The 13,751-nt window shown below is 44.7% G+C and overlaps 1 protein-coding gene across 1 annotated transcript in view; it reads right to left on the minus strand.

The window, feature by feature from the left end:
* Positions 1-13,751, minus strand: part of DNAH9 (dynein axonemal heavy chain 9) — a 286,190-nt gene that overhangs the window by 188,077 nt on the left and 84,362 nt on the right. Inside the window, exons 21-26 of the mRNA XM_081580689.1 lie at positions 10,325-10,455; positions 9,865-9,991; positions 7,751-7,903; positions 6,025-6,150; positions 2,813-3,052; positions 2,306-2,466 (exon numbers count right to left, since the gene is read on the minus strand). Of these exons, the coding sequence (XP_081436815.1) occupies positions 2,306-2,466; positions 2,813-3,052; positions 6,025-6,150; positions 7,751-7,903; positions 9,865-9,991; positions 10,325-10,455 (938 nt within the window). The remainder of the gene's footprint in view (positions 1-2,305; positions 2,467-2,812; positions 3,053-6,024; positions 6,151-7,750; positions 7,904-9,864; positions 9,992-10,324; positions 10,456-13,751) is intronic.

The following is a 13,751-nucleotide window of genomic DNA, read 5'->3' on the forward strand; positions in this document are numbered from 1 at the left end:
AGAGACAGTGATGTGACCTCTATAGGCTCCCATGAAACAGAGAGATGCAAGAGTAAACGAATGAGTGGTTTGAGTGGGACTCTGGGTGGAAGATGAATTACAAAAATGAAAAGCATGGGGGGAGATGGACCAGGAGGTCTTCCTCTATGGATGATGCTGGGACCTCCAGTGACTTTGAAGTTCCCACACCCCTATTCATTCCATGAGCAGAGTGATTACAATTTCACTAATTGTTATTTGGAAATATATCTGAGGATTTAGCCAGAATACAGGCGATAATACTTAAAATAGGCAGAGAGAAAATTGAGTAAAAGATGGCACGGATTCTATTTGGCCACTTTAACCATCACAATTTATGACCATGTCTTCGTTACCTACAGGTCGCTTATTCTGGGTGAGCCAGTCACTCAGATATGCAGGTCTTTTTGCAGAAGAAGAGATTTAATGTTCAGTGGAATTATAAGGGGAAAGGGCACCAGTGTTTAACAGAATTTATAGAAACCTCTGCAGAATTAATATACCATTTCTCACATGGATCATGACCTTATCTCCCTGTCCTCTCTCTCCTTTGCCCACATTCTTTTGTCAGATTCATCTTTATAAAATAAGTTTTCATCCTTTTTTACTCCTCTGATGAAAAAGTCTCAATAGTTGATCACTCCTTGCTGGATAAAGAATATGATTTTCACATTTCACAGTTAAGACTTTTACCCATCTTACCAGGCTCATTCCTGACTACTTCCCTCAAAGTCCCTCTTCCAGGGACATGCCTTGAATTTTCCCATATCCACATCTTTGTCCACAAAATTCCAACCAGAATGCTAATCAGTAGTTCTTCAACTTTGGGGCATCCCAGACCACTTTAACAATTAATGAATGCTATAGATCCAACTCATGGCAAAAGGAGAAGGGGGTGACAGAAGATGGGATGGTTAGACAGCACCACTGACTCAATGGACATGAATTTGAGTAAACTCCGGGAAACAGTGGAGGACAGGGGAGCCTGTCATGCTGCAGTCCATGGGGTCACAATGAGTCGGACATGACTGAGCGACTGAACAACAGTGTATCTTTTCAATAGAAAAGGTGACACGTGCACAGCTTTCTGTACAATTTCATGGATAGCCTGTCAGTCATCCTACAACTAACTGAAATCCTATTAGAGTCCTACACACCCTTCAGGGTCCAGATCAGATACTATCTCTTCCCTGGAGTGTTCCCAGTCCTCTTCTTCCTGCAGGGGTTGAGACCCTCTGTGCTCAGAGGTCACTTACTTGGAGGTTTGTAGTGAATGGCTCTGTGTCCTATTCCGTATTATGGCCTTGCATGTTTTCCCTGTGATTTTTATTTCAGTCAGTTAAGTTGCTCAGTCATGTCCAACTCTTTGCAACTCCATGGACTGCAGCACATTGGACTTCCCTGTCCTTCACTGTCTCCCTGAGTTTGTTCAAATTCATGTCCATCGAGTCAGTGATGCCATCCAACCATCTCATCCTCTGTAATCCCCTTCTCCTCCCACCTTCAATCTTTCCCCGCGTCGGGGTCTTTTCCAGTGAGTCAGTTCTTATCATCAGGTGGCCAGAGTATTAAAGCTTCAGCTTCAGCATCAGTCCTTCCAATGAATATTCAGGGCTGATTTCCTTCAGGATTGACTGATTTGATCACCTTGCTGTCCAAGGGACTCCCAAGAGTCTTCTCCAACACCACAGTTCAAAAGCATCAATTCTTCAGCATGACTTTTTTAAACTTTTGTTTTTTTCGGTCATGCAGTGCAACATGCAGAATCATAGTTCCCCAATCAGGGGTTGAACCTGAGCCCCCTTCATTGACAGTACAGAGTCCCAACCACTGGACCACCAGGGAAATCCTTCCACTTGTACTTCTGAAAATTTTATCTACACATGTCTTATTTCCCTCAACAAAACTGGGGTTTAAGTTTTAGTGATCTCTGCATTTCCAGTGACTATTAGTCTGCCTGGCATAACCACTGAGCCCATGCACTCCGGAGCCTGTGTGTCACAACTAGAGAATCTGTGCACCACAACAAAAGATGCTGCATGCCACAACTAAAACCCAAGGCAACCAAATAAATAAATGTTAAAAAAAACAAAAAACCTTGGCTCACTGATTTGCTCTGGGGTTTGCTCTGATAAGGGTTCTGTGCTACACCATTTCAGTTTATTTTGCATCTGTTGGGTTGTCTGGCCCTCCTCCTGCAACTTTGTAGACAAATAGCAAGTGACCGTGGATGGTGAGAGCCAGACAGCAGAAGGCTCCTCCGTCGGTGGCTGATGCTAGCGCTCACCTGTCTGTCAGAGGCGTGATCACCAGGCGAGAGGTATTTCCCAGATACTCATAGGAGTATAGAAACTGGGCATCACAGATATTGGCAAAGCAGTGTTTGGCCTCGTCGTCCCATCTATGCCTTAGCTGGGACAGCCAGGGGAAGGCCTGGGCATTGTCCACCTAGAGAGGGAGTGGCAGAGGAGGTTGGTAAGTCACAGGATTCATCAGGCAGGAGGCGGCCCCGTGGCCACAGAATTCACAGGGCTCAGGGTGACCAGGGTGTTGTGCTCCATTCAGGAGAGCAGCACACCCCCCAGCATGGCACAGAAAGCACGAGCCACTTGGGTGATGCTGTTTTGCTGGGGTTTTAAAGGTAGGAGCAGCCACCTTGATCCTCTCCCAGATCCCTGACTGGTGCAGAGTTTGGGGCCCCTGTGTTTTGGCCACATGTGAGCTTCTCCCGAACCCCAATACTTGTGGTATAGCTACCCACAAAGAGCGGTACTCTTGAGAGTCTGGGACTCACCTTCTGAGCAATCATCTTGGCCACCACGTCCCGGGCGTGGACATCGATGGTGCAGATGGTCATGATCTTCTGCCGGTCCCCCTTGGAGAGCTGGCCAATGAGCATGGTGATAAGGGTTTTGAGCTGGGCCACTTGCTTCTTGTAATAGTCCTTCATGGCATTCTCATAGCCTTCCTCCAGCCTTGCAAATGCCATGCCCACCTCTGTGGTCCACCAGATCTGGGTACAGGTCAGGGCCACCTATGGCACCAAGAGTTGCTTAGGAAAGCCATTACCAGGACTGTCTCCCAAACCAGCCCACTCTCACACAGCAGGGGCTGAGAATATAACTGTGTGGGTGATGGACATCCCTTCCCTCCCTCTTCCACCAGCACCGTCCCCTTGAACATGTGCTTCTAAATCCTTGGAGATGTAAAGTGGGTACAACACAAGTAGGGGAGAGTCCTTTCTGCTCTTGAAAAATGTACCATTTGGTTGAGAACAGCTAAAGGCTCATTCGAGTCAATGTTAGTAGCTTTTAGAAATTGCTACACTAATCTTTGTTTTTGCTTCTCAGGCCACAGCACCTTTCCTGTGCTTGGAAGGATAACAAAGTCTTGACTGGGCATCTCAATGATACTCAGTCTTTGCTCTGTTCTTCTGGAACCCCTTACAGTTGAAGCATTCTAGTTGAGTGAGCCACTGCTGATTATGTTGGCAGATTTTTTCTTGCCCATAGTACTTACACTGTATCTTTAAAAATCTCTTCAAACTTAATACTTTGAAAAGCCTGCTCTTTCTTTTAACTGGAGTCTAATTGCTTTACAACACGTGTTAGTCTCTGCTGTACAACGAAGTGAATCAGTTATGTGTATACATATATCTCCTCCATCTTGGACCCCACATCCCACCCATCTTGGTCATCACAGAGCATAGGGCTGAGCTCCCTGTGCTATACAGCACCTTCCCACTAGCTATCTATTTCACACATGGTAGTGTAGACACGTCAATCCCATCTCCCCTTCTATCCCATTCTCCCCTTCCTGCCCTGTGTCTGCATGTCCATTCTTACATCTGTGTCTCTAACTTTGAAAGGTCTACTCTCTGCGGGTCAGGAAGAATTACACTGAAATTCAGTGTGGTCACTTTGATTTGTTGGAGAAGGAAATGGCAACCCACTCCAGTATTCTTGCCTAAAAAATTCCATGGGCAAAGGAGCCTGGTGGGCTACATTCCATGGGGTCGCAGAGAGTCGGACATGACTGAGCAACCAAACAACAACACTTTGATTTGTATTCTTCAGAGATTCAAAATAAATAAATGGAAAAAGTGATTTAAATGAACCTTTCTTCTGCTTGCTGAGAAACAGGAGATTTAATACAGAAAATGCATAATTTTGATTCTGCATGGTGAAGAATTTAGAGACACTGATCCTCTGTGGTCCCACTTGGCTCAGGAGACTCTGCTCTAGATGAATCTGTCAGAATGCCGGAAGAAACACATTTTCTTGACTCAAAATTCTGATTCAGGCAAACAAGGAATCCTGGTGGGAATTATTCACTTCGTAAAGCAGAGAATTCTGTTGTAGTAAAAAGTACCATTCTTGAATTTACCTGTTTTTTTTTTTTTTTTGCCTTTGGATTTAGACACGTTGGATTGTTTTAGAGGTTCCTCCTGCAGTGTGATCTTGTCGGAATGATCTGAATGTGATGTGCAATTATACTTGGGACTCCTGTAGCCCACCAGGTTCCTCATCCTTGGGATTTCCCAGGCAAGAATACTGGAGTGGGTTGTCATCTTCTTCTCCTGGGGATCTTCCCAACCAGGGATTGAACCCTCATCTCTTGCATTGGCAGGTGGGTTCTTTACCACTAGCGCCACCTGGGAGGCCCCTTCCCTTCTGCAGCACTGGCTTATTTCTCTGCTCTGTCTACACTCACTGTCAACATTTCCCTCCTTCTTCTCCCTTCTCAACTACCGGCAGTGTGATCTCTTCTCTATCACTTCACTGAGATGGCCTCACCAAGGTCATAGATGTTCCTTAGCCTCTTTACTTTGCTTGATCTCTTAGACATGTGTGGCATAACTGACCTCTCACCTGCTATCAATGCCTTCTTTTTAAGTTTCCATGATTATCATTGCCAGGTGTTCCTTCTGTCAGAAAAGGGACTATTTCTCATTCTGCTGTCCTGGTTTCTCTGTGCCTATGCAGCCTTTGGATGATGCTCGTGGGTTTGATTTGCAGCCTCAGTTCAGTCTACCCAATCTTACCTAACTCCTAGGGCTTCAATCACCATGAGATATCTATAACCCCCAAATGTACCAGTAGTAGTACTGGGTTGGCCAAAGAGTTTGTTTGGGTTTTTCCATAGGATGTTATAGAAAAACCCAAAAGAACTTCTTGGCCAGCCCAATACTAGACATTAACAGGGGAGGGAGGGGTGGTGTATTGCAGCCAGGGTCACTAAAAAATAACCTCATCAGCTCCCCCTCTTTCTTTTATTACCCTCCTGAGATCCTGGGAAAGTCCTTAGATATATCTTGGAATCACATCACTCACCAGGAAGGTCTGTAAGAACTGTGTCCCAGTTTCCTCCCCCGAATCCATCTGCTGCCCTGTGCTCCCTCCACCTGTTACTCCTGCTTCAACCACACTCATGCCTCGAACACGTTAGACTCTCCCTTGCATCTGAGCCTTTGTCCACACACTTTCCCACACTTGGGTGCTCTTACCGTCTATCTTTCACCCGCCAGCTCCTATTTCAAACCTCAGCCAAGAATCATATCTTCAGGAGGGTCGTCCCCAGACCCCATTAACCAGCTCCCAGAGGACCCTGAGTTTCCTTTATCATCACATCAGATCCCATTTTTAGGTGGCTGACTTCCACGCCAGTCTGTAAATTCCATCAGGGTGGGATTACATTGTCTTGTTTCCTGGTGGTGTCTCCTGTGCTCAGCAAAGAGCTTGGTGCATACAAAGAGGGCTGGCACAGTGAGTTGAATTGTTTATGTCTTCTCCCTGCTGTATGCAGCTAATGGAGTAATATGGACAACTCTTAATGCCCAGAGGTAATCGCTGAATTGTGTCACGGCTGACAATTCCCTGGTCCTTCCTGCTGACCCCTTCCCGACCAGCCTCTCCTGACCCTGAAGCATGGGTGAAGCCTGGCAGCCCCAGGAGGCTGACAGAGGTCATGGAGGAGGAGAGCGGGTGAGGACGGATCAGAGGATACCTGAGCTGGGTAGTCAAAGAGCCACTGTTCCCTGGGCTTTTCTTCATAGGCGGTTATACCTTCTGTCATCTCATGCCTCACCGTGGCCTTCATGTGAGCCAGCACGTGGTTCAGCCATTTTTCTACCTGGAAGAAGAACTTGGGGTTAGACTCGGGGTTCCTAAGAAGATGTGCTCAGCGATACACATTTTCTTCCACTCAGACGGAGGCAGTGAAGAAGATGAGCCCAGGCAAGATGGGCAACCCCAAATGGTTGCCAGAAGGCACAGGGAAACCAGTCGTTTGTGCAATGCAGGGCAATGGTAGTTGAGACCGAGGCTCAATTAACAATGGGGGTGGGGAGGGCGGTGTGCCCACTGGAACCCACAAGTCAAAGGAGCAGGTTTAGGGGAGACAAGGCTGCCGACCAGAGATCAGGGGGAAATCTTCATCTGGATTGTGCTTGCGTGCTCAGTCGTGTCTGACTCTGTAACTGCAAGGACTGCAGCCTGCCAGGCTCCTCTGTCCATGGGATTTCCCAAGCAAGAAAACTGGAGTGGGTTGCCATTTCCTACTACAAGGGATCTTTCTGACCTAGGGGTGTAAATAAGTCAGTGGATTCTCATGATCTTGCCCACAGTGAGTACTGATTATATTTTCCAACTAAATGCTTTCTGAGTCTACAGAAAGAACACCCAAGGTTTGACTCAAACCCCAAGGTCCCTTTCACAAAACTGAGAATGCCTATTTTCAGATACTAGAGTTACTTTCCAAGATGCATTTGGATGAAGGTGGAACTCTGAAGAAGATCTTTTCTCCAGGTTTTACTCTGGACTGGATTAGCACTCCAGGGACCATGTTTCTTTGGATATTTAGGGTAACAGGGGCTTCCCAGGTGGCACTCGTGGTAAAGAATCCACCTGCCAATGCAGGAGACTCAAAAGGCTTGGGTTGGATCCCTGGGTCGGGAAGATCCCCTGGAGTAGGAAATGTCAACCCACTCCAGTATTCTTGCCTGGGAAATCCCATGGACAGAGGAGCCTGGTGGGCTACAGTCCATGGGGTTGTTAAGAATGGGACATGATGGAGAACAGCACAGAGGAAATGGAAGGGAAAGAAAAAGAAAAGAAAAAAGAAGCAAAGGAGAAAAATGCAGTAGGATAATGAACAAAGATGGGCTTGTCTACTTTAGTGAAGATGGTGAAAGATGGGTCGGATGGTTAAGGAGAGAAGGGTGTCATGTTTTGTGTTTCTTGAACTGTGCCAGGGAGATGTAGAGCTGGTAGGTTCTGGAGCAGGGTGGTGGTGGGCTCTCCACGGGGTAGGGCTGTAGGAGGTGTACGTGTACAGAGAAGTGAACGCTCAGGTTTATGGCTGATTTCAAAGGGCATTTTCTCCCGGGGAAGGTGTCAGTGACCCAGATTCCCCAGTGGGGTGCTCCAGGGCTTGTCACGTTAAAGTCTCCTGGTGCTGCTAATCATTTCCAAACTCTTTTCTTGTTGACTCAGGGAGTTGTTTATGTGCATTTTATTGCTCTCTGCACAGGTCTTTGAGCGAGGAAGATATATAGGTATTGACATGTCCCAGGGAGAGAAAAGTGGGTGCTGGAAGCTGCTCCAATGTCAGTTCAAGTCAGAGGACTGGGCAGTCCCTGGGCACAGACAGCAGTTCTGGTCCAAGGTCACAAAGGCTGTTCTGAAGGCTGATGCTTGAGTGCAGACACTTGAGAGAGAGAGGCATGTGTTACCTGCCCGCTGCAGTCACAGGGCTCGCTGAAGGCCACATATTCTCCTTCCTTGCTGTACATGCCAAGGCTGGTCTTGGTTGGCTTCTCACTGGCGTCTAGCTGGAACTGCATCTTGGCCATATTGTCAAAGAGTTTGGAAAGGTGGCGTTGAACCTATAAGTGGAGAGCATGTCCAGGAAATTACTTATGATTATTGTTTACAAGCTACTTATTATTATTGTTTTGCTTAGAGGGCTACCCTGTGACAACCATGAAAGTGTTGGGTACCAAATGTTTAGAAGGAAGCTAGGGAATGATGAAGATGTGAAGATGGGATTTAGTTGGACTGGATAAAAGGGAATATAGATCTAGTGGGCAACACGTGTTAACTACAAACCAATGAAGCCACAAAAGTTTGATTAATTTCTGCCTGATCTACTACGGATGGGAACAGACTGGAGCAATCACTAATTCATAAGCCCTCTTCCTAAGAAAACACTACTGTGCCGCAGGAGGGTAGGCACAGGGGAGTCTACAGATGAATGCTAACATGCCCAGATCTGGAGGATCAAGGGCAGTGGTGACCATGGCCTGTGGAAGAAGTCAGTCGGTTGTAGGAACCACTTTGAGGCAGGAGACCAGCCTCTGGAGGGTCCAGAGCAAGGGCCAGCAAACTCACAGCAGGCAGAAAGCCTGGTGGTACTGGAGCTTCTCCCAAGCATGGCATCTCATGATACGGAGGCAGTGATGCCTTAGGCAGTAATCCTAGGAGGATGCCAGACAGAACCACACTGTGGTCCTGAGGTGAGAAGAACAGCAGGTGAAGAAGAAATGACAAACAGGAAGGTGCCCCAGGTAGAGTTTTTGTTTTTTATTTTAAATACAAGGGCCTCTGGGGAACTATGAGTTTCAACCTTTACATTTATGGCAATCAGCTTTCTTGCTTATGAGATGGCAGGAGAAATTCTAAGAGTATTGAAGTAAACTGAAGGTGCTGGAGGAGATCCCACCCGGTGACTTGGGACAAATAATAGAGATGGACCTTTCTTTATCCAAGAACAAATAGTGGATTAAAGCAACAACCACAACTAACACAAGACCCGTGAAATTATCCCACAACTTAAAAGAAGGAGAAAGCCAGACTCAAGAAATAGAGTAAGAGCATATATATATTAGAAGCTTAATACAGGAAACAGAAGTAGTGATAAAAAAAATATCACCTTGTTTTGCTTTCAATTAAATGAAAGAAACATGAACTCTATAAAATTTGAGGTAGAAGATAAGAAGAATTGGTAGAGGCAGAAAAATAAAGAAAACAACAAATGGGGCAGTGTAGTTTTTAACAGTGTTAGCAACACAAAAGGGCAAATAAACACACACAAATTATATATGGTGGATAAATCTGAGGAACATGGAAGAATGCCAAGAAAGAGGACTAAGAGAGAAAAGAGTGTATAAATATGTACAAATATGTTTGAATAGACAAAGATAATAATCTCAACCTACAGGAATATGATGAATCTGAGGGAAAAGATTATCCACATAACTGGAATAGAAACACCATATAGAGACTTGTCAGGTGGTCCAGTGGTTAAGACTTTGCCTTCCAATGCAGGTGATGTGGGTTCGATCCCTGGTCAGGGAGCTAAAATCCCACATGCCTCACGGCCAAGAAACCAAAACGTAAAATAGAAGCGATACTGTAACAAATTCAATAAAGACTTTAAAAATGGTCCATATAAAAAAAGAAACTTAAGAAAAAAGAAATATTATGCAAAAGTATACGGAAGAAAACATTTCCAAGATAGTGAAAGCCCCAGTTTTCAGAAAGGGAACAAAAACCTCATCATGTGTTAGAGAAAGATAAAGCAAGGATCCAAGCATATAGAAATTTTCAAAAATTTAATTTAAATTTTGATCTCTACAGAGATCCAACTGGAAAGAAACTGGGCTACCTAGAAAGGTTAAAGGAAAAAAAAAAAAAGCAGGTAGCCAGAGATGAGGTTAGGGACCATGCTGACGGCAACATAGTCAAATAGATACATTGCTTAATGGGGCATAATGGGGAACCTGAAACTCTTCTCCTGGAGCATCTCAATCCTTCTGACTGTTTCTACAAGCACTTCCCTGCTTACCTGTTGAGGGGCTGTGCCGTTGGAAAGAATGTCTAGAAGATCAGAAGAGGAGAGGAAGTAAAACCTGGGGAAGGCAAGCCTTTTGGTGTCCAGGTATTCCGCCAGGGCCTTCTCACACAGGTGCAGCCTGAGGGCACAGGGAATTTCCTTGTTAGGTTTGCCAGGATCCACAGACATGTGGATGTTACCTAAATGCAAACGAGTGTGACTTGTGGATTGCACTCTGGAGTGATGTACACATGGAACACCTGTGGGCATGTGCATACACCCCTACTAGTACATTTCCATCAGAATAAACACCTCTAACAATACCCCATATTACCTGAGCACACAGGCAAATCAAGGTACACAAACAGACACACATGCTCACTCTCTCACTCGGGCAGTTAACTAAGGTAAAGACCCGAGAGACAAACAGAAAGCCTCTCCATTACAAAGGCAGCTGCACACCGACCATCACCTGCTCTGAATATCTTCCAGCTTTTCATAAAGACCTGGCTTGTTGGTGGCTTCCACTACGTTTGGAGTTTGCCGAGCATCATAAGCTAACTCTTTAAAGTCTATGTCGATGCCTTCAAATCTTTTAGAATCCTGCAAATTAAAGTGTGGAAAAAATTAACCCCTACCCCTTTCAACTCCAAGAAGCTACCCTCATGTACCAAGCCTGCTTTTAAAAACTGCTCCTAGGTTGTGTAACACAGAGATTAGGCCCAAAGGAGGAAATACCTTTAGCTTGAATCAGTGGTTCTCACAGATTTTGGTCTAAAAACCCCTTTATGTTTGTAAAACTTACTGGGGAGTGCAAAGAGCTTTTATTTATTAGGTAATATTATATCTATCAGTGCATATTTCACATTAGAAGCTAAAGTTGAGAAACGTTAAAAAATATTTGTCAATTCATTTAAAATAACAATAATAAGCACATTATGTTAATATAATTCATATTTTAATCCAAAATAAGTATATTTTCCAAAACAGTATAACTTAGAGGAAAAAGTGGCATCATTGCACTTTTTTTTTTTGCCAAATCTCTTTAATGTCTGACTTAGAAGATAGCCAGATTCTCTTCCCTTCTTCTGCATCCAGTGTGTTGTAATATCACACCATGTAGCCTCTGGAAAATTCCACTGTGTGCTAATAGAAGAACGAGTGAAAACAGCAAATGCCATTTTAGTATCATTATTAAGATAGTTTTGACCTTGAGGATCCCCTGGAAAGGTCTCAGGGACCCCTTGCCAGAGGTCATCAGACCACACTTGGAGAACTGTTGGCGTAAACTGTATAATTCCTAAGTCAGGCAGATGGTGGACCCTATGTGCTTTCTGGGTCCAAGCAAAAGTTTCTACAACCAAAGTAAGCATTTTGGCAGCAAAGGTGCTAGTATGATGTCAAAGTGAAAGTGAAAGTTTCACTTGCTTAGTCATGTCCAAATCTCTGTGACCCCAAGGACTGTGGTCTGCCAGGTTCCTATGTCCAAGGCATCCTCCAGGCAAGAATACTGGAGTGGTTAGCCATTCCCTTCTCCAAGGGATCTTCTTGACTCAGGGATCAAACTCACATCTCCTGCATTGGCAGGTGGACACTTTACCATCTGAGTCACTGGGGAAGCCTGTGATGTCAAAAGTAATTAAATATTATCATTTTCCCCAAATACACACACTCTCATAACGTTGTTGAAATGACTGAGACAATACTAAATGCAAAGCACCTCAGCCCAACACCTGGTACCTGGTGAGAGCTTGCATGGTTATGATTACATAACAACAATCATAATGGTGTGTGCTGAACGTGCAGCTTTAATGAACTTCTGGATGCAGGGACCGGGCTTAGTCTCAATTTACAGATGAGAAAACCAGGGCACTGAGAGTTCAAGTAACTTCCCTAAAGGTCCTTGAAAGGGTGGACTCAAGCCTGGGCTGCTGGCCCCAGTCTGCTGGGACCTCTGTGACCCATGCCTCTCCCCTATCAAGACTTAAATTATGATTCCTTAAATGAGGTATCTTTCACCAGTTAAAAATGAAAAATTATTAAGATTATAGAATCATCAGAAGATTTCCCTGGTGGTGCAGTGGGATAGGAGTCTGCCTGCCAATGCAGGGGACACGGGTTCCAACCCTGGTCCGGGAAGATTCTACGTGCCTCAGGGCAGCCAAGCCTGTGAGCCACAACTACTGAAGCCCAAATGCCTAGAGCCCATACTCTGCAACCAGAGAAGCCACCACAATGAGAAGCCTGTGCACCGCAACTAGAGGAAGCACAAGCAAAGTGGTGAAGACGCAGCACAGCCAAAAATAAGATAAATAAACAAAAAGGAAGTATCAGAAATAAGGGACTTGCCAGGTGACTCCATGGTAAAGAATCTATCTGCCAACGAAGGAGACGTAAGAGACACAGCTTCAATCCCTGGTTCAAGAGGATTCCCTGGAGTAGGAAATGGTAAGCCACTCCAGTATTCTTGCCTGGAGAACCCCGTGGACAAAGGAACCTGGCAGGCTGTAGTCCATAGGGTCACAAACAGTCAGAACATTACTGAGCGACTGAGTATGCACACGCACCAGAAATATCTGACATAAATGTTTGAAATGAAAAGAATTGACTGGAAAATTGTAATTACCCTGAGAGCAATTGTGTAAAAACACGTATATATGTGAACAAAAAGTGGAAAATATTCCTAGTGAATGAAAATATTTACTAGTTAGGGTGTAACATGGTGACTGATTTGTTGTATTTCAGAGTTGTCTTTGTTACCATATTGTCACTACGAAGAAGACAAATGTATTTTACACATAAACCTGAGAAGTTAATGATACGAATTATTTATTATTTTTTATTGTAAATTCTCAAATGCCTCTTTTAAAATGCCTGCAAAATTCTTCACCTACATTCTCCCCCACTTCTCATCAATCCTGCCCTTCTTCAATCATTAGCACTGGAGACAAATAAAATCTGGCTTATTTGATTTTGTTTCATGACAGTAGCTTTAGTGGAATTATTTTCTGTTATTTTTCATTGCAGATGTACAAACTTTAATCTGCATCATCATACTAAATGTGCTTTTGTGGGATGAGCTGGAAAAATATGATTTGATAGAATGTGCTTTAACTCTGAAACAAGGTCTGGACAACATGTGACATTTTGGAATCAAATTAATTTGCAAGCAAAGAACTCACTGTGCTGAGGGATATGGAAGTGTTATTCGCTCAGCAGTGTCTGACTCTTCGAGACCCCATGGACTGTAGCCCATCAGGCTCCTCTGTCCATGGAATTTTCCAGGCCAGAATACTGGAGTGGGATATGGAATAAGTCTGCAAAAATCTTTTTTTAAATGAATTAGAGTCCACCGAGAGAGGGGGTACAGTAATGGCACATTAATTAGGACAATTAGAAGGGGCAAACAAATTAGAAAGGTAGTAATGAGAAGAATGCATATCTCAGAGAAATTCCTCATTTAGTACTTAGCTGAAGACTAATGTTTAAGCCTGCTGGCACAGGCCGGAGGTTTACAAAATAGCTCGTTGCAGAGAAGGAACTCAAGCCTGCCTGGAAATGATGCTGGCTTCCCAGTCGGTACCCACACTGTAATTACGTGTAGAGCAACACAAGCGCAGCTCCTATTTCTGACCTCTTTTCTCCGGTTCACTTCTTTTGTTCTTTAAACCAGGTTCTCCTTTCTTTTTCCTACCCATCTAAGAACAAAGTGTTTGCTGTTGTCTAGTCTCTAAGTCGAGCCCCACTCTGAGACCCCATGGACTGTAGCCCACCAGTCTCCTCTGTCCATGGGATTTCCCAGGCAAGAATACTGGACTGGGTTGCCATTTCCTCCTCCAGGGGATCTTCCCAACCCAGGGATTGAACCCAGGTCTCCTGGGACTCCTGCTTCGGCAGGC

The sequence above is a fragment of the Giraffa tippelskirchi genome, chromosome 3, assembly GCF_054371585.1.
Source record: "Giraffa tippelskirchi isolate mGirTip1 chromosome 3, T2T-mGirTip1v1.2.pri, whole genome shotgun sequence".
NCBI classification, from domain to species: Eukaryota; Metazoa; Chordata; class Mammalia; order Artiodactyla; family Giraffidae; genus Giraffa; species Giraffa tippelskirchi.